General features: G+C 34.7%; 2 protein-coding genes across 8 annotated transcripts in view; one reads left to right on the top strand and one right to left on the bottom strand.

The window, feature by feature from the left end:
* The window catches only part of LOC125059488 (guanine nucleotide exchange factor DBS-like), a 97,755-nt gene that overhangs the window by 33,605 nt on the left and 38,173 nt on the right, over positions 1-25,977 (bottom strand). For all 7 annotated transcript variants that reach the window (XR_007118677.1, XM_047663914.1, XM_047663915.1 and 4 more), the window contains exons 6-11: positions 25,144-25,263; positions 24,652-24,772; positions 23,434-23,584; positions 22,887-23,041; positions 22,099-22,269; positions 20,447-20,584 (exon numbers count right to left, since the gene is read on the bottom strand). Coding sequence is in view for 6 of the 7 variants with exons in the window: in XM_047663914.1 (XP_047519870.1) it covers positions 20,447-20,584; positions 22,099-22,269; positions 22,887-23,041; positions 23,434-23,584; positions 24,652-24,772; positions 25,144-25,263 (856 nt within the window). In the remaining variant the exon portion in view is untranslated. The remainder of the gene's footprint in view (positions 1-20,446; positions 20,585-22,098; positions 22,270-22,886; positions 23,042-23,433; positions 23,585-24,651; positions 24,773-25,143; positions 25,264-25,977) is intronic.
* Positions 23,581-24,658, top strand: LOC125059490 (E3 ubiquitin-protein ligase CCNB1IP1-like). Its single transcript, XM_047663918.1, has one exon. It carries the CDS (start codon positions 23,840-23,842, stop codon positions 24,626-24,628), a length of 789 nt encoding a protein of 262 aa, XP_047519874.1. The 5' UTR covers positions 23,581-23,839; the 3' UTR covers positions 24,629-24,658.

Below are 25,977 nucleotides of genomic sequence, written 5' to 3'. Positions count from 1 at the left end.
CACATATTTACAGTCATTTTTGGTAGGACGGGTTCGTTTCTGTAAATGGTCATAATTATCGTTAAAATTTCAAGGTAAGACTTTGAACTCCGTTTATTTTGCCTACGCATTGAATTATACTAAATATTTTAGTATAGAGTAAATGTAATTTAAACAAAATTTATACTATAACTACATTTTTGACGTTAAATTAATCTTAATTATGTCGAGAATGTAAAAATCGTGAATCGTACCAAATTTATAATTAAGTAGAAATCTGATCATATACTAAAAGAGTTTGGAAGGCACTAGACTCAAAATCCAAGACAAAACAACAATAGTTGCGAAATTGCGCAAAATATCTGACCAAAATCTGCGTAGGATTGGATTTATAAACGTTTGGGGCCTTTGTCTATTATAGACACAGATCAGTAACTCCTATAATTAACAAGTCAACAACTTTCAAGTGCACAAGAATATCATAATTAATGTTTACCAGACAATGTTTTCTAGAATATTCAATCCATAGCTAGTATCTAGGGTCTCAAGATTTTTACTATAGGTACCTTTGAAGTATAACTTTCTACGCTCCATTAGCATAGCAAGATAAGCTTACAGTCATCAGAATCCCATCATTACTGAGTACTGATAATATCATTGAATAGTTCAACGCGAAAGTAGATTATTATTCACGAATGGTTTTATAGAAATGGGGTTTTTGGGCCGCACAAAAGGGAAACCACGTAAATGCAATATAAAGGATTTGAGTTTTTTATAACTGTTAGGAGAAAGTAAATACTGTTGAATGTACTCAATAATCTTTTTATAGATTTTTACATATAAATCAGGAAACACTTTACGTCATTTGAATTTTACGTAAGGGGTCGACGGACCTTGAGTTAGATGTGATAGATTTTCTCGACACCAATCTTACGACGAAAAAAAAAAGCCAACATCACGAGGTGTTCCCAGGCGGTCACCCATCCAAGTACTGACCTCGCCCGACGTTGCTTAACTTCGGTGATCGGACGAGAACCGGTGTATTACAATAGCAAATAGCAAAAAAGTGTCGTGACAACTTTTCGTAAGAATTTTTTCCGTGTAGCCCCCTTTCACAACGCGCGATAAGGAACTTCGTTCCAAAAGCTAATATTTGTAAACGCTCTGATAAAAATAGACTCTTATCACGATAGTAATGCATTATATTATGACTACATCAGAACCAGATAAATAATTTAACACATAAATTGGAGATTTTTCGTATATTAAAAAGATATACCTTATCACTACAGACACAAACGTAGTTAGGGTTGCAGTAAGCGCAGTCACATTCGGGACATTCGCTCCAGAAAATTTCCCCGTTACAGCCTAACCGGCCGCCGGTTTCCACCTCTACCCACGTCGAACGCTTCATCAGGACGATGGTAACAAAAATTTCACAAGTCCACAGTTAAGTACAAAACTAACACTCTGTCACTGCACACAAGATTTCTTTGTCTTTGAAAACTTACAAAAGCTCAAGAAAGCTCACAAACAAAAGACCGCGTGAATAAAGTACTAGGTTCGCAGAGACGCGAGAAGGTCGCGCGAGCTTGGCGGCAGAACCGCCACTCTACGGCTCATCGGATCGACTGAGTAATGAGTTACTCTGAACGTATGCGGTCCCGCAACGCACTCTCGAGAAGGAAGTCCTCAATGGCAACTTTATAAAATCATTTTCAAATAAATAATTTTATAGGATCTAAATGTTTCTGTCAAATATAATCAATAATAGACAATTGTGTGTTATTTTGAATCGTGTCGATTTACCGTTTATTATTTCGATACATTTGAATATAGTTTTTGAATAACTGTTTAAATAATTTATTTTAGTTGTTACTTAAAGTATTGGTGTATTTTTATAAAACTTGCCGATTTCAACATCGTAATCAACCTGTTTTTTAACACTTTGAATTTGTTACACATATTTACTTTTGATTAAATATAACATCAATCCGACCACAGATAAAGTATAACTGATGCAATTTCATGTTTCGCTGAAAGATGACGTCTAACTTCCATTCATGCGATAATAATGCGTTGTTTACAAATATTAGTGGCATACTCGCATTCTCTCATTCGTTATTACTTTACGATTGTAAACAAATGAATGGCGAAAGAATAATTAAAAAGAAAAAAACTGGGAAGGAATAATTTGACGATACATTACAAATTTATCTTCTGTTTTTTATTTATGGTTTATATTAGGTGTTTATTCTCTAACTAGCCAAATAAATGTTTATGAATATGTAATTTGGGAATTATTAATAACGTATGATATGATATGTACAATACAAATAATATAAGAGTTAACCAATTAATATGACTAAAAATGTAAAATGCCTTTAAATACAAATTTACGCGCCATTGTGTGTAGAATATGCGAACTTACGATTGTACCACCTTCTTGGTGGTAATATGGTACAATAATGTGGTCATTATTGTATCATATTCTTGCAATAAATTATTATTATTACTAATTACTTGTATTGCAGACCCTGTAGTTTCCTTCAACCTATTACAGTGAGAAGGAACGTTTCTATTATGCGACGTTAGTTGTCTAAATAAATCTCTTAACAAATTACAAGATGTAAAACTCTAAAAGCCGTAAATTTAGGTTACACAATTGTATCGTTTTCTTTCCGCAATCCGCAAACAAATGATGCACGTTTGTTTTGAATGCATTATTCACAGCACGACAATCTTTCACATACTTGTTTATATGTAAATTTTTAACAGAGTACATGCAAATAATATATAAATAGAACAATATTTAAACTACTAATAAAAAGCAATAATACTCGAGTGGTTAAGCGTTCGATTTTAAACCCGATTCGATTTTAAGGTTGTGTATTCGTGTCTGGCTGTGCCTCAATGAATCCTTCTATATTACCACATGATCGCAAGGTGAAAAAACACATCGTGAGGAAAGCGGTATCCATCCAAAAATGAACGTAGAGTGACCTAAATATCAAAAAAAATTGATTTTTGAAAATATTAATAAATAAAAATTAAAACATTTTTTGTATAATTTTAAAGTTAATAAATCTAATTACAATAGCTTACATCTTTGAAGACGTGAACGCCTAAAAGACTTTCTCTAACTATTAACCACTAAAATTTGAACATCTACTTCATAAAATATGCAAATATCTAAATTGCATGGTGTCACAATTTATAATAGCGCCAAAAATGTTATTACATAAATGTATTATTTCTCAACGTATATAGATCTATCGGAACTGGTATAACACTTTCGTTTCTAAATAAAACAGAGAAATCAAGTCTGAGTGGGACAATTCCGTGATTCGCGTCTAACCGATTAAATTGTGTCCAAATTGCTTGCTTCACGACGTGTTTTTAAAACGATTTTATCAGAATTTAAAATCATTACCGGTAGAATATATATATATGTAAATATGAGAGAAATAACATAGCATTCAAAAAGTATTCCTATTAACGTATTAATGAAGAAAGCAAGTATAATTATTGAAGATGATTCGATGATAAAATAATCTACAGTTGCTCGACTATAGAGTGACTTTAATTCATACAACTTAACTTAACTAACTAACAACAACAAGATAGATGTTTAAATCCATTATAAATTACAGAAAACCAACGACAATTCCTAACGTAACTAACGTTCATAATACGTATAACAATATTAATTAAAAAATCGTCTCTTTCATCTCAAAACGCCACGATTGTGATAAGGATAAAACATTTATTATTTGAGGCTTATAATTAGACACTAATATTAGTAATGCCTTAGAGTAAGGTAACGAGCTAGAGCTTAGAGCTAAGTCGGACTTCCGTATCTCAAAAATGTATTGGATTTTGACACAGGTGTCATAGTTCGCGTTCTCGTTTATGAATCGCGACCTTTGAGTCTTGACTGTTGTGTCACAATATTTAAACATTTATTTTTAATTACGTGTGTAAAGTCGAATGGCCCTACAACATTAGGTCTGGTCCTCAGATGTCTGTATCTGTCTATGATCATTTTAAATACACAAGTAGGTGAGCAACCTCTGTGCCTGACACGTCGTCGACTTTATGGGTCTAAGGCATGCTGATTTCCACGATGTTTTCCTTCACCGTACGAGCGTGAGTCAAATGCACACATAGACACGTCCATTGGTGGACAGCCGGGGAACGAACAGGGATGAGAGTCGCACGTTGAAACCACTAGGCCAACACTGCTCTATAGTAAAGTAATAGAAAGGAGAAAAATGTGACAATGTTCGTCTCATTAGTTCAAGTATATTACGTCTCCTATAATCAATTATACACTTTTCTAGTAATATATTTCTTACGCAAGGTTCTACAAAGAATGCGGCAATGACAGCTTGGGCTCAGTATTCTAGACGAGATTCAAGATAAATAATGTGAACCATACAATTATATTTATTTATTATAAAGCTAATGTATCAAAATTAAATATAATTAGAATATTAAATATAAACTAGAATAGCTTCACATATAATAAAAATAATTATACACAGAAGATATAATGATCTATGATGCTCTATTTTCGGTATACATGTCCTTTCCACAATAGTTCTTTAACTGGCGATAATTAACCGATACAATATACTCGTATCAATAGAACAGTTAACAGAGGCTAAAATGTCTCCTGATAATAACTGAAACCGCCGCCGGCCATACTCGTAATTCCCAAATGCGTCATCAGCTCCGAATTGGCGGCTCTCGAATTGGTACGCTTTAAGTGTTGTAGTCCTTCAAATGGGATGGTGGTGATGGTTATACTATAGCAAAATTATTTCAATATTTTTTAGATTTCTTGGCATGTCCTTATTATAACGTATATCAAATTATATGTCGAGCATTCCTAATACAGCTTCAGAGTAATAAAAGACTGTTAAGGTAAACTTCATAAATATGATTGCGTCACCGCGTTAACCACATATTATTGGCAACCACTTTCCTAATTCAATTTATTTATCATTGACGTAATGTATTATTACTAAACATACTTCCAATCTAGCTCAGCATGGGCTTACTTGTTACCCGTACCTTGCCATATACTATGCTAAATCCTCATGATGAAAACAAATGAAAATCGGTGCAGTTGTTAATTTATCGCACACAGCCAGACAGTGGTGAACTTTGATCTATATAGATATATGGCACACATGACGTATGGAAATAATTTATTAACTGCATATTTTTTGTTATTTATCTGTTGAATTACCTGACACAAAAGGTCATCACAAGGTGCTTCATACTGTAAGAAATAGTTAGCCTTTTTGTAAATATTTTAATCTATTACCATTTTCTTTGTATGTGATATAAGTGTGGTGTAATCTGTAATGGTAGCTTATTTTGTTATAAAAACAAAAAAACCATTTGTTAAGAGTAAATATTAAACATAAACAAAGTTATTTTCTAATAGAATGTTTTCACCTTAACAAACATCGAATCCTGATGCCAATTTGTACCGTTAGATTAATCTGAAGCATACAAATAATTATGATAATAGTAGCAGTACATAATTAATATTGACTGTTGAATAAAGATGCCCACGAGTGTTGACGGCAGACGATTTTGAAGTCATGATGACGGAGCATAACAAACAATTACTAGGAGATAGTTTCATTATATTACGATCACTATCAAATATGTATGAGTTTAGATGAATAAATCGATACTCGAGATGGGCAAAAAATGTGAAAGGTGTGCCATTTTTGACGTTTAAAACAAATGCTAAATAAAATATATATTGCGATAAGTTTAAAGGGTACTTTAAACCCTGACTAAATAAAGTCCAGTAAACTTTATATTTATTCTAGACTTTTTTTAAATAAAGGGAATAAAATCTAAGAAGGATCCAATTTAATTAAGAAACATATTTTTTTTATTTATTTATTCACACAAAACATTTATACAAAACCAATAACAAATAAAAACGATAAGGGATGCCACGGGCGGCCTTATCACTAACAAGCGATCTCTTTCAGGCAGCCCTAGTAAGGGAAAAAACAAAAAAAAAAAAACAAAGAAATATAATAGATAAAGTGTATTACTATTAAACATACTAGCAATCCAGCTCATCAGGGCTGAGATATTATGTAGCGGCTGGGCTAAAAGTATAGTAAATACTTCTTTGTCTGACTTAAAGGCTCTTTTATCTCTGCCGTTTAATACATTTAAGAAATTTATTAAAGAAAAACTGTGTAAAAAGGCTTACTATAAAGTTAACGATTATCTAGTTGATAAAAGGGCCTGGGACTAAGACTAGACGGCCTACTTCTAATTAATTTGCGATATTTGTTTTAAAATAAGTGTTGTTTGATGATTTGCTATTTTAAAAGAGTACCGAGAGTTTTTTACGCCTGTTTTTTCTCTCGGCCTACACCCTCTGTCTTCTTTGCCGATGAGTAGGGATGCCTACAAATTCAAATTTAATGACGTGGAATTAGTGATACATGTATCTTATGTTCCATAATAAACATATTTTATTTTTAACTAAGAGTGTCTATACGAAACATTGTAAACGTAGTTTAGAACCAATAACGGTAAAAAAACATTGAGCGTTGGGGGAGTGCTGCGGTATAATAGACTTCCACAAAATATAAAAAGTGCAGACAGCCTGGCAATATTTAAATTTAGACTAAAAGACCATGTCCTGAGTGATCCCAGTTACCTGCGTAAATGAAAGTCCTTGAAGCTTAAGCACGACGTGATAAATTGTATCTTTAGTATATAAGTTCTCATGTAAGTGACTATTGTCTGTTATGAGAATAAATCAATGTCTTTAAACCTAACGTAGAGAAATCTCCAAGTCTTGTTTCTTAATCATACCCTAACAGAATGTCCTTAATCGACAGGAACATTTAATGTACTGATATGTCTTTAGCCGCACTCATAATATTTAATATAAATATAGTTTAGAGAGTTTAATATAAAAGTAATACCTCCACATTCATGAAATATATACTTTCCTTTCGTCACATACAATTTATACAGTTACTAACGGTTAATCATCAAAAATGTTTTCGTTTCGAAGATTTCAATTGGCAAAATTGTTTAATACATTCGTAGACATTGAATATAAATCTTAATATATATAAATTACGCGTCACGTTGCAATTTGCACACCGTGTGTTTTTTTTTATTTATTTAAGTTAAAAGATTGGATAGTTTACATCTAAATTTATATCCGCAATATTATTTTATTGCAAAATATTTGTTAATAATTTGACAGTCACAATTCTCACTGATGGCGCTGAGTTGAAAGTATCAACGTTCAAAAAAGCATGGTGGTCCCCATGACGGGTGTTCTCCTACCGTTTCCCTTGAATATTTTACTACTATGTAATATAACAGAAACCTTAGCCACAGTAACGCTTGGCCAGGTCTCCTAGTGTACTATATAACTAGTTTTGAGTTTCGAGTAATGTAATTTTCAATTTTATTCGAATATTCGCTAGAGGAAACATTTTATAGGTCATATACTAGTCAAATAACTGATTATTACCAACTTTGGCACAAATAATGGTCAATGGCCATCATAATAACATGTAGTTCGCCCACTCTAAGCCTAATTTTGGCAGTGGCCGTGAGATATCAAAACTCAAGTTGAGAGAACTTGTAATAATTGCATGACATTTAGAAATATGTGTACATTGTAAATTTGTTATGGCGAAATGTTTTTTTGTGTAATCAAGGATTATAGATTTACCTACGACCCTTACTGCATCCTCTATGCGGCAAATGTACGAACTCAATAAAACGAGTTGAAGTAACTATTTTTAAACAATAAGACCAAAAGAAAAAATACTAGAAAATTGTGGAAGAAGTTGCCAATTTAATTACTTAGTTATACGAAGCGTTTTACTTATACTTTAACACAATAATTACTAACACACGATCAATGAACAAATATTTAAAAAGTAATGATGAATAAAATAAATGATGATTTAGTTGGCTGACAAATATCACGCTTCTAAGAGTATTATAGTGGCTCAAATATAATTATTTCGATTGGCCGTTTATTACTTTATTACCCTTACATATAGAGCATTGTTGGCCCAGTGGCTTCAGCGTGCGACTCTCATATCTCGAACCTACGACCTCAGAGGTTCGATCCCTGGCTGTGCACCAATAGACTTTCTTTCTATGTGCGCATTTAACATTCGCTCGAACGGTGAAGGAAAACATCGTGAGGAAACAGGCTTCCCTTTGACCCAAAGAGTCCACGGCGTGTGTCAGGCACTGGAGGCTGATCACCGACTTGTCTATTAGATTGACAAATCATGATGAGACAGATTGAGAAATCTGAGGCCCAGACCCTATTAGGGTTGAACCGCCATTGATTTATAACTAATTTGTAAATAAATAATAATTAAAATTCATTTAATATTTTTTTATACAGAACTGGAGATACGTTTCCCACCTGATGTTAAGTTAGATGTGGCCTATTAGATATTATGTCTATTCAACCGCCGCTTAAATGAACAAAATAAATATTTAAAACAAACAAACACAAAGCAACACCACGATAAACATTAAATTCAACTTGTATAAAGGTTTCTATGGGTATTCTAATAAAGACGTATTTTGTTGACTCGAATTTAATTCAAAACAATGTATAACTAAAACGTGATCTATGTATGTAAGATGAAAGTGTATACGAGTTTCGTTTTTTACATCGAACTTGCTTTCATTTGACCTTAAGTTGGACCTTTAAACAGCCTTCTGCACCGGACGTGGCATCATAATATGTTTCTTACACTTGTTACTTCCTAAATACCCGCGAGTTGGTGTTAAAAGTTTTAATCATCGGATTTTTCCGTCTAGTAACTGATTAATTAATTGTTTTAATTCTAATCTGTATTTATTGTTACGCATTACGTATATTTGACTTGGAATTACGGATGGTCTTATAAAAGCCACTATTTAGGACAATATACAATATCTAATAGAATTATTTTGTTGCAAAAGGTAGATATTAACTTTAGTTTATCGTTAAGCGATCTTTTCTAGATAATAAAAACGAATCTTTAAGAATTCTTAAAGAACAAAGATAATCGCAGGCCAAAAATGATTATAAGCCTGGTAATAATATCTCAACAGCGGGTTTTAATGAGGAAAAACGGGTGTTCAACCACGTGCAAGGAACACAGAATGGCACTAACACCATTGAGGGCTTCCCATGGCGTAGTTCACATGAAGTGGTCTGGAAAATGTGTGGGATAACAAAGGGTATTCTTTTTTGATCAAAGTAATTATAATTTTCAAAGGAATCACTTCCTTTAGAGTTTTATGGGCTAAGGGGATACCTATGTCTAATTTTTACAGATTTACTCTGCCAAAGATATACATATATTTATATGGTATAATAATTATTAAAGTTAATTAATACCTTATTGATTAAAGTAGTTGTGTTTGTATTTCTCTCTGTGTGTGTGCTTTAATTAATAAAATAAACGTTTTTCTTCTTTTATTTATTGTCAATCGGTAGATTAATTACGTAGGATTCTAGTATATTTTCGTAGTTACCGGTACGGTAAGATTCTAAGTAAAAATTTGGGGGCGTCATGCGCCAGAGAAGGGTCACCTAACCTTAAAACTAAAAAATTGCTAATGGTCGTAGAAATGTGTCAGTTCTATGCGCTTTCTGGATTTCTTATAATAACATGTGGTTAATTAATAGCACTACAGTTTAATTCAGTTCTATGTAAGTGTATATTAAAGCGCTTCACGAATTCTTATAATAGAACTAGCTTTGTTATGTACGCTAATGTCGGCTATGACATAATGTTTTTACAAGCTGTAAATATACGAGAGCAAATCAACCTGCGTTCACCTTGAGAAAGGAATGTAGCGTGTATTCGCTACTCCAATTTAACAATAACTTGCATAATATATCATTTTAAACCCCATAATTGTGCTAATTCAAACAATTAAGGCTTAAATGGAAAATATTTTTAGATTAATACATATATGTTTCAGGCGATTGTGTTTTTGCCGCACATTTATGTTCGGTGTCATTAATAAATTGTCTAGTACAGAAAGTAGGGGATTAGCCTGTGCTATTACAAATTTATTTGGGCCTAAGACGGTTTCCTCACGATGATTTTTGCCTGGTACGAGAGAGTGAAGTGAATATAGAAAGGCCGGGGCGTTCAAACCTCATAATTAATAATACGGTGAGGCTAGTAATAATTACTATTAAAATATAATACTAGGCTAATAATATATCTTAATATATATAAATTACGTGTCACGTTGTTTGTCCGCTATGGACTCCTAAACTACCGAACCGATATCAATAAAATTTGCACACCGTGGGCAGTTTGATCCAACTTAAAAGATAGGATAGCTTACATCTCAATTTATATCCACAATATTATTTTATTGCCAAATATTTGTTTATTATTTGATAGTTACACTACTAAGTACTAACAAATGGCGCTGTGTTGAAAGTACCAACGTTTCACATAAGCTACAATTTAATGGCATAACCACCAAAAAAGCATGGTGGTCCCCATGACTGGTGTTCTCCTACCGTTTCCCTTGAATAGTTTGCTACTATGTAATATAACAAAAACCTTAGCCACAGCAACGCTTGGCCGGTCTGCTAGTTTAATATAAGATTGTGTTTAATAAACTATGTGGACTGACGACATAGTCAGAAGGTCGGCTCACAGTGGATGCAGAGAGGCCAGTGCAGGGCGTACTAGCGGAAGATTTATCGAAATTTTACGAATAATACTGTAATAGAGGTTTGAGTAGACGTGTCTAAAACCGGACTACGCAATTACGTAATTAAATTTTCAATTGTGATAAGTTTTACAGCCTATTCAGAAATGAAAGTAGCTCGGATGCCCATCATGGCGTGTACAGGAGCAAGGAACTCTCAGCATGGTATCATGGTTAGTCTTACAAAAACCTCAATGTATGGAATTCCATCAGTCAGTTAACGAGCTCCCTTGAACATTAAATCTCAGTTTTTGTTTTTATCCTTCAACCAACAGTTAGATTTTGCCTTTTATCTAGAGATAAAAATTACTCAGGCGTATATATACTATATAATATACTAAGAACCGTGTAAGTCGTGAAGTTAACACAATTGGACAGTGGAATTTTGTAATAAAAATATCATTAAAAACCGCAAATTACTTAGGTATATAAAATTCTTGTTTTGTAAGAATGTCTCTGATAAGAATCAAGTTCCAAAAATATTTTACTATTATATAATACGTGTTTTGATTTACTGTTTATTTTGAATAAGCTTATACAAGAATGCTAAAGATAAACCTAAAAAGATACTTATTAACACACCAAATTTAATTATTATTATTAGTTAAATGAGAAACATTTAAATTGGTTTTGAAGCTGCGAGCCATACTTCAATATAATTAAAATGCAACCTAGAGGCCAGCAGATATGAAATAAAATAAGAAATAGGCAGTGGCTATCCTTAGTAATTTAAATTCAATGTTAAATGTAATTTGCGTAAATATATTATTTAATTAACATTTACTTAGGTATTAGGTGTGGAGTACAATTCATTTTTGACCTTGTGAATTGCATTCCTTTGAGCGGGAAGCTGTATTAAGTTGATTGAAATAATTGCTTGATAAATATAGCATAAAGCTCTTAGATGCAAGTAATAAACCTGTGTTACAACTCTTTATGGAGTTTGGCTTCAGATTTCAGTTTAATGGATTTATTTTAATATGGTAGAAAGAAAAGAAAAAATTGCATCATCGTAAGGTACGCGCCCGTAATTGCGCGTAATATTCTTGGAGATATCTTAAATCACATCAAAGAGGAATTCTTAAAAACAGCTATATACTACTGGCTACTATTACTCGAATCAAATCATAATGTAATTCATTCATATAGTTAAATGAATACTTATGAATGTCAAATAAAAATTATTTAAAAAAAGGTTTACATTTACTGCCAATTTTAAACCAAGTTGTCCTTGTTCAGTTCTCAAATCGAAGAAACTGGCAGTAAATGGCTACTATACTTCGTCATAGAAGGAGTGAGAAGAACTGGAAATAGTGCCGTACCTTTTTTAATCGAAGAGTTTTTTACAAAATCCACTATCTCCAAATTACACTATGCTCCTCATAACTTAAAGAAATTGTAAGTATAATAATAAAATAATAATAAACAAAATAGCTATTAGTCTGTGTTTTAAACTTTTAGTAACTACATATACTGTTGTAATATACGTATAGAGTATGAATAATATACTGCATAAGCCTAAGGATGATAAAAATTACGCACTCTTATCTGATACTTTGTACCCTTTACCATATAATATGTGCTATATACATTTGTTTAACGCGAGAACTACACAAATAAAACGTCTCTACCGCAACTTAAGAGTATTGGTTGATTTCGGTCATGTATTTGGGCCCCTACGTATATTTCTATTATAACGCTCGCTTATACGATAAGAGAAAAGACCGTATGGAACATGCCTTAAATACAAAAATCTACGATTATATTGACGACGAATAGACGAATAATAAATAACGAAAAAGATACAAAAATCTGAAGGCAAGGTACACACAGGCGATACTGGTTCATACACTTTAATTGTAGGCGTACGCACGCACACAACGATAAAAAGTATTTATCAAATTACAAACTAAACGGAATGTAGAGATATAGAGAGAGTTTAACAGGATTATGAATCTTTAATTTCATCAGTAATCACACTAGTAAATAGGTACAATGAGTTCATTATACAAATTGAATTTTCTCGTCACTTCATTCAATTGACTCTCCCTTTGTTCCATTTGGCCACCTTTGGCCTAGTTTCCATTTTATTGCCCATGGCAGCAGCTGCGTTGATTTAAATATTTAGCCCATACTAAGTTTCACTGTAACAATAAACATAGCAAGAAACTCATGCATTTTTATTCAAACCTGACGTTCGTCGTAGGAACGATTTAAAAACGTTAATCAAACTAAAATTAACAGCTGTCAATATGTGAAGTTTGACATGTGTCTGGTCTTGACTTGACTTGAGGTACAAATTGGACATGTTATTTGATGACTCCCATAAAGTCACTCAAAGAAATTAGGGTAATTATATAATAAATAAGATAATTTTATCATGTTTAATCCGTGAATTTGCGAATTTTTGTACCCCTAATCAAAAAGGATTTCCGGGACACAACAGTGCGTGAATACATGGGTTTTTCATTATTGAACGCGTTGCGTAAGCGCAGGAAGTGCACTGAACCTTTTTAAAACTATTGAAGCGAAAAATAGGCACCAGTGCCATACTGGCAAACCCTCGTTATGTATGACTTTCACTCACACCATAATTCATGTAATCCATTCAAGACGTGTGACCACAACTTAGTTGCGATCCGATGATTCCACTGATGTCACTTTGTGGCCATAGCGTTAAATGATATGCAATGGTCCAAATCGATTGAAATACAGGACGTAAATACAGTCAAGCGTATCACTAAAGGGAGAAACAAACTGCTTATTGTCTCTAAATGTAGAACAGCGTCTTTTCGCGGATTTTGATACTATGCAACAAACCATGGAAGAACCTGCCACCTCCAGCCCGCAACATCCAAGATGAAATGCAAAAGTCTTTGGAATATCAGTCGGCTGGGCTGGGAATTTAGTTGCATTGTGTTATAGTTTTATGTTTGTTTGTCTTAGTAATACTTTTTTTTTTTACTTTAATTGATTACATTTTTGTTTAATGTGTATAGCTGTCACTCTGCACTGTAAATCAGTGCTTCTGGTGACAGCAAGTTTAAGATGAATTTGGCCCATTTTTTATTTTAAGTTTTTATTGTATTTTTTAATGTAGATATGTCAAATCTGCCAGATTGCGTGACTGATAGGCTAGGATGTAGGGGTCCCTTTTAAAAAAAAATGTAGATATGTTTCATTAATCAAATTTTGTTTTATTCTTTAAATGCTACGATTCGTAGTTGGTATATTTTGTAAACCATTCTTATTTTTAAATATATATAGATCCAGATAAATAGAAAAAACCAGACAAAAATTAGTCATAACACGTCATCAAAATTTTCATGAAAATCTATAAAACTTACAAACCATTTTAATACAACTCGTTGGCAACATATTCCAAACATAATTAAAGCGAGATAGACCCATTACTTAAGGAATGCAATTATTATATAAAAGATATACGTAAGTCCTCAGGAAATAAACATGTTTCCTAAGAAATGCCCTTAGGAACTACCTGATTGACGGCTTCCTGGTACCAGCCCTAAAAAAGTGTTATTTAACTTACTTATATAAATTATACAACTTTCTATTGAATGTAATTGAGATATATATTATTAAGAAGATCGTGTATTATAAAAAAATGTATATCTAATCATTTTAATTAAAAAATTACGTTTTTTAGACAATATTTAGTTCGTGTAAAATGAAAATTCATAAATTGACTATTTAATTACTGGCATTTATGCGTATTGTTTTTATAATCATTTACTTGTGTTTCTAAGCATAGACATGGCATATGTGTTTTAAATAATAAGCTATTATTTATTCACTATGTCATAGAATAAACAAAAAATAATTAATATTCTATAGGCAAAGGGTCACCGGTCTGCGTGGTAATCATATCACGTTTTTACGTGGGAGTGCCATGCTGCTGCTTTAGGGCTTCAGCCAAATGGGCAGGCACGACCGGGGCAGTACCACTGTCTCACAGAAAACCGGCGTGAAGTGATGCAATAAGTTCATCTTATTGTACTCGCGTTTCGTGCGGTGAGTCATGAGTGAGACTCCCGGAGCCCATCAATCCCCCCCCCCAAAAGTATGAAGATGCAGTTTAAACAGAGATTACCCCAGGGGGGTACCACACGTTTACGCTGTGGAGAATCCCCTTCTGGGCGTCCATCATCGGAACAATTGGTATTCGATGGTGGATGCACAGGCTGCCCTTCGTATTCTGGGGTGGGCAAAAACTGCTCTAAAAACTTATGCATTAATAGGTTTCGATCTCGGGGCAAACGGAAGCATTTACCTAAGGCAACCCCTTCCACGCTCACGGTGGACTTTACAAATGTTAGGGGGCTAAAAACTAACCTAAACGCGGTTCACTTTTACTTAGAAACTGCGAAGCCGGCCTTATTCTTCCTTACTGAGACTCAAATATCCTCCCCGGCTGATACTTCTTACCTCTCCTACCCGGGGTACAAATTGGAACATTCATTTGTGCCGCGGGCGGGAGTTTGCGTGTACGTCAGGGAGGATATCTGTTCTCGTCGCCTCGGGACGCTTGAAGGAAGGGACCTATCTAACCTCTGGCTGCGCGTAGACTGCGATGACCATCCGCGATTCTATGCGTGCCTGTATAGGTCCCATAGCGGAAATGACGAAACTAACCGACTCATCGAGCACATTCAAACGGCTACAGATTCCCTGCTCGAAAGGGTTCCTACCGCTGAAATCGTGATACTTGGCGATTTTAACGCCCACCATGCCGATTGGCTTGGCTCTGATACCACCGATCACGCGGGAAGATCCTTTCACGACTTTGCTTTAGCCTACGACCTGACACAAATGGTCCCTGCGATTACGCGAATACCAGATGTGGATGGTCATAAACCCTCTTTGTTGGATCTTCTGCTGACTTCACATCCGGAGAACTATCAAGTCTCTGTTGACCCGCCATTGGGTTCATCAGATCATTGTGTGGTCCGGAGTATTGTGCCTTCTACGCGCCCTTCACGGCCCCGCTTTTTGGGTTGTCGCCGTATTTGGCACTACAAGTCAGCAGATTGGGACGGGATGCGGTCTTTCTTTGCGTCCTACCCTTGGGGGCCTATGTGCTTTTCGTCGGAAGCTCCAGATTCCGTCGCTGCCTCTGTCGCCGAAGTGGTTCTGCAGGGCATGGAACTCTTTATTCCATTTTCTGCGATGCCGATCGGTGGCAAGTCTCAGCCCTGGTTTAAACGTTCTTGCAAGGCGGCCTCGTGTCGAAAGCGAGAATGCTTTAAGGCATGGGCGGAAGCGGCGAAATCTCGTGATGCCAATACCAGCGAACTTAAAAAAGCATATAACTCAGCCTCCAGGTCCTTCAAACGGGAAATCACTAAGGCAAAGTCAGAGCACATTGCCAGATTTGGCGAGAGATTGGCCCAACTCCCTTCAGGGACTCGAGCCTTCTGGTCTCTCGCCAAAGCTGTCCAAGGGAATTTTTGTCAGCCCGCTATTCCACCACTGCACAGGGAGGATGACTCGCTGGCCCACACTGCGAAGGAGAAGGCCGACCTTTTAGGCTGTCTCTTCGCGTCCAACTCGACTTTGGATGACCGAGGAAGATCACCACCGACCATTTCGCGGTGTGATTCTTCGATGCCGGAAATCACATTCCGGCAACGTGCTGTCCGCAGAGCACTATCTTCCTTGGACATTCATAAGTCGAGCGGGCCGGATGGCCAATTGTGCTGCGTACTTGTGCTCCTGAGTTGGCTCCGGTCTTAACGCGCCTTTTCCGGTACCTGTACTCGCTTGGCACTGTCCCGAGGTGCTGGAAAACCGCATCGATACATCCGATCCCTAAAAAAGGCGATCGCTCTGATCCGTCCAACTATCGCCCAATAGCCATAACCTCCTTGTTCTCCAAAATAATGGAATCCATTGTTAACTGCCAGCTCTTGAGGTATCTAGAGGGCCACCAGCTGATTAGCGATTATCAGTACGGCTTTCGTCGTGGTCGTTCGGCTGGTGACCTTCTTGTATACCTTACACATAGATGGGCAGAGGCAATTGAGTCCAAGGGGGAGGCGCTGGCGGTTAGTTTGGACATAGCGAAAGCCTTCGATCGGGTGTGGCACAGAGCACTGCTCTCGAAGCTTCCTGCCTATGGGCTACCCGAGAAATTATGCGATTGGATCTCCAGCTTTCTGGCCGATCGGAGCATCAAAGTCGTCATCGACGGAGCATGCTCCGACCTTAAACCCGTGAACGCGGGGGTCCCACAAGGCTGTGTTCTATCCCCGACCCTGTTTCTTCTGCATATCAATGATATGTTGCAACTTAGCAACATTCATTGCTATGCGGATGACAGCACTGGGGATACTTTTTACACTGGCCGGGCAGGTATTTCTCGGGCAGTTGTCGATGAGTACCGGAACAAACTTGTGTCTGAAGTCGAAACTCTACTACGTGGAGTCTCAGACTGGGGCAGACTAAACCTGGTCCAATTTAACCCCAAGAAGACACAAGTTTGCGCGTTTTCCGCTAAAAAAACACCCTTTGTCGCTACTCCTCTTTTCGAAAACACTCTTCTTAAAGCCACAGCCAGCATTGGAATACTTAGCGTTGACATATCGAACGACGTTCAGTTTCGTGGTCACTTGGAGGGAAAGGCTAAATTAGCCTCCAAAAAGCTTGGTGTGCTCAGCAAGGCGAGACGGTACTTCACTCCGGGCCACCGCATGCAACTATATAAAGCGCAAATTCGGCCCCACATGGAGTACTGCTCTCACCTCTGGGCGGGGGCTCCCCAGTACCGGCTCCTTGCACTTGACCGTATTCAACGCAGAGCGGTTCGAATCGTCGACGACCAATCCCTTTCCGAGCGGCTTGATCCTTTGGCGTTGCGTAGAGATGTGGGGTCTCTCTGCATCTTCTACCGCATTTACCATGGAGAGTGTTCAGAGGAGTTGTTCGGATTAATACCTGCAGCTGAGTTTCGTCATCGGACGTCGAGGCAGAGTACGAAATTCCACCCGTATCACCTCGACGTCCGCCGTTCCACAACTGAGCGTTTTTCAAGGCAGTTTTTGCCGCGCACCACCACTTTGTGGAACCAGCTGCCCATTGAGGTATTACAGAACCAATTCGACTTAGGCTCCTTCAAGAAAAGAGCGTACCGATTCCTGAAAGGCCGGCAACGCACTCGCGAGCCCTCTGGCATTGAGAGTGTCCATGGGCGGCGGTATCACTTAACATCAGGTGAGCCTCCTGCCCGTTTGCCCCCTGTTTTAATAAAAAAAAAAAAAAAAAAAACGTAATAGATATACACGATCTATTACGAAAGTTATGCGCCATATACATATTTCTAGATTTTTCTCGCGATAAGCTAGCTGGCATACAGATTAATATGTTAGGAGTGGACATATGTCCTCCCGTCACAATTTTAAATTGTTTTTTTTAATTATACTTTTTTACGACATCTCATTGGTCTAGTGGTTAGTACCCCTGACTGCGAATCCATGGGTCCCGGGTTCGATCCCCGGCTGACACGAACATCGATGTGATGAGCATTTGGTGTTGTGGCCAGGTCTTGGGTGTTTAAATATGTATTTATATGTATATCTATCTATAATATGTATGTATATCCGTTGCCTAGTACCCATAACACAAGCTTCACCAGCTTAGCATGGGACTAGGTCAATTGGTGTGAATTGTCTTAAAAAAAAAGTGCTTTTTTGAAGGTATTATTTTATGTTTGCCTGTGACCTGAGGAACGATATACCTAGAATTTAATGTAATAATAAAATTTCTGATATAGTTTTCAATAAATTTAGCCATGTGCAAAGTTACAATACCAAAACAAAAATTGCACTATATCCTATGAAACTATAGCTTTCAAATTATTTTGTATATTTATTTACACTTTATTACCTTATACAAAAACATGCATATAAAAAAATAAAAAGCTGGTCACATATATTGAGAAATGTATTATATAGTACAAAGTATATAATAAAAATATAGTGGACTTCAAAATGCAGTATAAACTAATACTTTTGTTTGAATTGATAAAAGAAATCAGATAAGTATATACGAAAGAATTGGTATTATTTTTGATTTATATTGGAAATGTCGGTTCAAATTAGATACGCGGTTATCATTAGTAATAAAAAGCTTATTGAACCGTGAAAGCATCTATGACCTCTGCTTTCGCCTACTTTCCATACTCGACACTGGTTTTTGCGACTTTAAAAACTTGAATTAGAGTAATTGACGTCATAGAAAAAGTAAATAGTATTTTGTTTAGGCTAAATAGACCGCATTGAAACAAGATTATTACAGTATAAAAATGTTCTTCTAAGGGTCTTTCACAATGTACGGATAAGTTCTAAATTAGCTATTTATTACTTATTGGTAGGATAAACACTATTGTAGCGTTTCACGACTGTCAGATAGCGCTATTCGTCACATAAAGTCCATCATAAGTTATGAGTCCGATGAAGTGTCAAATAGCTCAATTTATCTTCCAAATAATTTATGTTTTGCATAGCTATTTGGTAGTTTATCCATACATTGTGAAACAGACCCTAAAGCTGTCAAGCACGCGAAACGTTCATTATCGTTTCATAGGTATGTCATTATATTATTTCTCATACAGTACTCGCTTCATACGATTTACAACATTACGCTGTATATTTGGTTCATGAAATATTAGCTACAGGTAAAGTTGACTGTCCTGAGTTACTAAGTAAGGTGTGTCTCTGTGTGTACAGTAGGACGCTAAAAAATATGCACCTAAAGTCAACACCAATTACAGAGGGAACAGCTTTATGGCTAGGCCGGCGAGTAAGTTTAACAATTTAACTGTTCGCCTTTAGTGTGGTGTCGGCAAGGAGAGCTCTGATATCTGAGTTCCTCAGAGGAATAAATACTATTATAAGTCTTTATAAGTGTATAAGTCATACTAAGTGTTTCTGAACTAATTTTTAGTAAGTTTATTGCTTTCTTTGATATTTATATTTGGATTTAAATGATTTTATTGTTACCCATCCAGTTAATTATTAAGTACTTAATTATATGTAAGATGTTTTTAGTGGCGTAAAAAGAATTATATTTATAAAAATATTTAAAAAAAAAAAACACTTCTTAGCATATCGTCTTAGCATTAAAAAAACGTCTTAAACGAGTCTTCCAGTATTGTAGTTACATCCTACAATGTTGTACAAGGAAAAACTTAGAAAGGTTTACTTTCATTAATAATTATCATTCTGCACTCGTGTGCGAGAGACGCCCTTGTAGCACCGAATTAAGCTGGCCTATGAATATTTATGAGTGCATGTCAACAAAAACGATAATTGAAATCGTGTACAGGTAGGAATGGTTCTGGATTTCTTTTTTTAGATTTCTAACACACAGCAATACTAAAATACAAAATTAAAAGAATAATCTGAATTTTGCTTAGTTCTAGTATTTCTTAAGGTAAATGTATTTACTCAAACGTTTCTCCGGTGAAAATTTGCTAATATGTTACGCCTCAATCATGTCTTCGACAATCTTTTTTATATATTTAATACACCAATATGACAATTTGATTCTACGTTATCCAATAAAAGACTCCACTAATAAAAAAAATTGTGCCGTTAATCGTGTAGTGATAATATAGATCCGGGTGAAGGTTAATTAAAGAAGACTATAATTTTAAATAAAGATATTTCAATAAACAAACCTTTTCGGCTAGTGGTTGTATGGCAGCACTCTGTGGTGGGACAGACTGCACGGGACGAGCAGGCTTAGCCGCTGCTCGCTGAAGTGTCGCTCGCTTCACAGTCACCATTAACCACACATCTTCTACTCTTTGTGATACCTGGGATCAGTAAGTAAAGGTTAAAGGAGACATTTCTGTTGAAGCATGTTTTTTTGAAGTAAAACTTCTTTAGACGCATGAGGTTAAAATTTTTACGGAACATCACGAAGATGTGCAACGTTTTTATCGAAGAAAAGGGAGAGAGCGATTGAGAGAGTGAGGAGGGCGAATTACCTTTTAGAAATTCTATTTTTAAAATTAAAATTTCGTAAAGAGAATTTATGAAATATTAGTATTTTATGCAAAATAATTTATTGAAATCTAAAATGACAAATTGTTAATTTAAATGCCGTGTTTTTATTATCGAAGAAATAAATTTAAAAAAATTATAATTTGTGTTAATTTTCGAAACTTATCTTTCTTTTTCCCTCCCTCTAGGTCTTGGAAATCTTAAGTTTTAGATGTTCATAAATATGAACAAGACTTAAAAATTAGTTTGCCAAAGAAGTTTCACCTTTGACATTGTACGCACGCACTTTTTTATTTAACAAGCGAATGTTTTGTAAGATCAGCCTAAAAGTTTGCTCATAAATATTAATAGAAATTTCAGCAGTATTTCCATAGGAGACGTAATTAAATTATAGTGGTTGATTAAGGAAAAAAATAATATTTTATTTATTATCTAAGGAACTTTACAATGGTGAACTGTGAAAGGTTTTAGCTTCCGATAGGATTAATGCAGAACTTTTTACATCTTTTCTTAATGTAATAAAATAATGAACGACTCTAATAACAGCTGTTAATATTTTGTTGTATTCGACTAGATGACATATTTTTTTACTTTTATAAATTGATATGTTTATATAGAATTTCTTCAAATTCACTATCGAACATCTCTTGAAATAATTATTCTTTGACTTATTTCCTTTAAAGTACAATAACCACAACAAATAGTACTACACTTTTGAGCGCCAAATCTTATTACTTCGCATGCTTTTTTTTTTAATTTTCGCCCATGGCGCAGGCTATATATATAGTCTTTCAACCATACCGCCTTTACTTCGCATGCGCTAGAGCGGGCGTCACACATCACAGATTAGTAAAATGATTTACATGTCATAGAATGGCATATTATAGAATAAATAAAACCTTATTTGCGTTTGTTTTTTTATTTTTTTTTAAATAAGCAATCTTTATCGTTTTTAAAATTAAATATATCGCAAAACTAAATTTTATGCAGAAAGTCAAGAAGCTAATTTACCTATGTGACAATTGCCATTTGCGTATACTTTTTGTTAGTTTATTTTGATTTATTAAATAATTGAAAAATCAATGTAGAATACATTCGATAATATTTTTTATTTATATAGGGTTTTCTATTCAGTACAAAGGTAATATGAGAAATTAACCACAGAGTAAATATAATTTTTTATCAATTCTATTTACTCTATGGTATTGGTAATTTCTACATAAACTGCTTATTTCTACAATTGCTTTGGCTCTGGATTGAGCTACTTTTTGAATATGTATTTTATTAGTTGAAATTATTCTTGTAATAAAAAAGATAAGTTTACTTGTGTAACTAGCGCCCTTGTTTCCTGTGTTGCAGATTGCATAAGCATCTCCCGGAACTCTTCGGGTGACGTCAGTCCGAATGACTTCGCATCTTCTATTAGTTTATCCACAGCTATTAGACCGCCTTCTCCCGCCAAAATTTCAACTCCAGTGGTACACCATTCATTTGCCTTAAAAATAAAATATAAGTTGTGAAACATGTGCAATGTTGTATTGTCTTTTATTGACATAACTTTTACACATTTAAGGAAAACAATTTTATCACCGGATTGAAGTTATTTATTATTTATAAATTTACAATAATTTTATTTTTAACCGACGTTTCCACATGACCACGCACGCTGTAAAGGACGCGAAACGTCGGTTAAATTTAAAATTATGTAAAATAAATGTAAATTTATAATTATACATAACTTCAATCCGGTGAAAAAAATGTTTTCTTTAAATGTGCAATGTTGTGATTAAGTTGTGTTTAGTTTTTTTACGAAGAATACATTAAGGACTAAGTGTTAATGGCCTTGGCAATTTTTTACGTAGAAAATACTATATTTAACTTGGATGCGACATTCGCTAAGATAACGCCAATTTTTTGTTTATTTGGTTTTAACAAAGTGAAATAAGTATTACGTAACTGAGCAAGTAACAACTATAATAAGCCATGAGTATATTTGACAATGTTATCGCATAGTCTTTAAGTAATCATATTTATACAAATGAAATAAAACACCTCAGTTTTTAATTCTAATGTCTATGCCTACAACTATGGTCTATGGCTATTAAACTTTACCTTGTCTATTCGGTCCATAACTTCTCTCGCTTTAGCCAAAAGCAGATTTCGTTTCTGTATTTTGTCCAACAGTAAAGCACTTGTTCGTCTTAATTCTTCACATTTTGACTCGATATGATCCACTGAACTCAATGGATCTTGCATCAATGTTTCACCTGAAAATGTTTTTTGAAATTTGTTATTAAGTTATTAATAAGTAAGGTTAAAAAAAAATCTTAATTATGCCAAAATTAATTAACTTGTTTAGGTTAACTAGTAGAAATTAACATTCGCATTCATGAAACAGATACAGAAATCTGAGGCCCAGACCTAAAAAGGTTTTTGCAGCACTGATTTTTTTTTAAATTCAACTAGTAATAACTAAACCAATCATGATCTTATGAATCGTATTAATTTAATTAACACTTCGTTGCAAGAAATACGCAATTAAAATAATTAAATAACGGGCGACTCTATCGCTTTCGAGCGATCTCTTCCAGGCAACCACCATGGTTAGTTTAAATTATACCATATTTTAATTTTACAAGTAACACGAGATCTATTATACCTTCGTCAATTACTGATGATGCAGCTTCTAGATCTCCATTGCATAGTTGTTCAAAATCGTTAGCCTCATGTATTAGGCCATCGACCCGGTTCGCAGTTTCGCCCACTTCGGTCATATCACATGCTGCCTTTAAATGCGTGTCTAAAGTCGCCTGAAAATAATTAAACATATAAAACCTCAAACTTCACAGAACCTCTTTAAGAAAATATATCGTCTATGTAGGTTGTCAAAATGTCTTAGCCTAGCCTTCTTTTCAGATTTAAATAAAAAAAAATATCTGTCACGTATTTATTTACGCTTTCTTTTTGACTTTTCTCAAGTGTTAAAGTTAGGATTCAGTGTTAAAATGGATATGTTAATGTCATCATTAATTTTAGTGCATTAATTAAATTAATTTTATGTGATAATGACTTTAGATATTGTATGTAATTTTCGTAAATGCAGAAGATCATTATCTAGTCAAGCTTGGGTCACGACGTGTTCACACGCATTTTGCGTGGAACATGGAAAAAGCGAATTTAGGCATAACGCTGAGAATTCATTGACTTGTCCCGCATGCGGAAATGAATTGCGAGATAAATTCGACGTTATTCAAGCTGATCTTAAACCAAGTGAAACATTTAAGTCAATAGTTTTAGCGGGATTAAAACCCGACACCATAATGGATGTAGCCATGCGTGCAATGTCATTTTGGTCATACCAAATTGAACAAGAGACTTTATATCAGGAGTCTTTAGCAAAGCATTCAAAAGAGAAGCTTCAGTGTCTAGAAGAAGCCAGTAATATAAATATGAAAAAACTTCACGCTGAACTGGAAAGTTGTAAACGTAAGATTACCACATTACAAACAGAATTCAATAAAAAAAGGAAACAAACGGAGGAATTAAGTGCAAAGTTAGAAGACAAGACGCGTAGACTTCAAAAATTGACATTTGAACTAGAGTCATACAAGCGAAAGGATATTAGGTCAAACAATTTTCAGGAAAGCAATACCAGTAATCGTGATGTCTTTATGGATATTTCTGAATTAGTCGTGAATAGAGTGCCATCAGAGCCTTTTATATTCAAACCTATGAAAGACCTAGAGGAATCACGAAGAATGAATTCCCCCAAAACTCCAATGTTTGATTTTCGTCATAGAAATAAAAATCGACGCGAAATAAATACAAGTTTTAATTTTAGACCAATACAATAAGTTGCATGATAGATTATAATTACCTGCATTTGTTTAAAGTTTAATAAAAATGTTCGGAACTTGAGCCAATGGTTTAATTTCATGGAATGTTTCTTCCAAAAGTTGTCGAATTGTTTTTCAGTCTCTTCGAGTTGAACAAGTAGCCTGAAAATTTGTTTTTGTTTAGTTATGAATTTGATCTTAAAAGTAAAATGAGCGTTATTGGCCTCGCTAAACGGTATAAAAATATTTACATTTAAATGCCTATTAAAAAACCTAATTTATAATCAGTTTAGTACTCCGATATATTTTCACAACACTACATCACAAAGTTATCACTATCTGCCATCGGGACACGACTTGTATGGCAGTACATTCCCGGCGACACAATTTTTGTTTAAGTTGGTAGGCTGATCACTTTTCATCAGCAATGTCGTAATATTACTGTTCTTATCACTTTGTATACGTATTATTGTTTTTTGAAGTCAACAAGTTCGTATATAAGAGAAAATTCTGAATAAATAAATGGAGATTACCTTTCAACAGCAGCCACATGACTAATAATATTATAAGTAAGATTTGGTTTTCGCACTTGGGTCAGCAATTCTTCGCCCTGCGTTGTCGCTGACGCCAGTTCGGTTTTTAAAGCTTTATAACTGAAAAGGGTATCAAATTAAGAAATTAAAATTAAGTAAGAATATTGAAGAATCAACAGATTTTTACGAAATCATTTTAAATAAAAATATAGATTGATATTGATATTCAATCAATGATTAATATCGATTCGGTTATATCAGTACTTGTATGAGCAAAAGCTGTACATTTTGTTTGAGTCATGCCCCGAGAGTATAGCTAGATGCAGGCACTCTCTTCAATTTATTCTCAGCCTTCATTTCATAGCAATTAGCATTTAATTATTTTGCATTTATTCTATTGTTGTACGTGAGTGGTTAATATACAGTAGAAATAATATCCTCTATTTTTTAAAGCATCCAGTTGACCCGGGAACCGAACAGTACTTATTGTTACTAAGTCAATTATTTAATATATTGCCTATATATTATACTAGCAGACCGGCCAAGCGTTGCTGTGGCTAAGGTTTTTGTTATATTACATAGTAGTAAACTATTCAAGGGAAACGGTAGGAGAATACCAGTCATGGGGACCACCATGCTTTATTGGTGGTATGCCAATAAATTGTAGCTTATGTGAAACGTTGGTACTTTTAACACAGCGCCATCTGTTAGAATTGTGACTATCAAATAATAAACAAATATTTTGCAATAAAATAATTTTGCGGGTATAAATTGAGATGTAAGCTATCCTATCTTTTAAGTTAGATCAAACTGCACACGGTGTGCAAATTTGAT

The sequence above is a fragment of the Pieris napi genome, chromosome 20, assembly GCF_905475465.1.
Source record: "Pieris napi chromosome 20, ilPieNapi1.2, whole genome shotgun sequence".
In the NCBI taxonomy this organism is placed as follows: Eukaryota; Metazoa; Arthropoda; class Insecta; order Lepidoptera; family Pieridae; genus Pieris; species Pieris napi.
Note: the sequence above shows the minus strand (reverse complement) of the source record. Positions and strands in the feature narration are given on the sequence as shown.

What these genes read in the sequence shown, in the direction of transcription:
- LOC125059490 (XM_047663918.1), top strand. Translation starts at nt 23,840, where the DNA reads ATGACTTTAGATATTGTATGTAATTTTCGTAAATGCAGAAGATCATTA.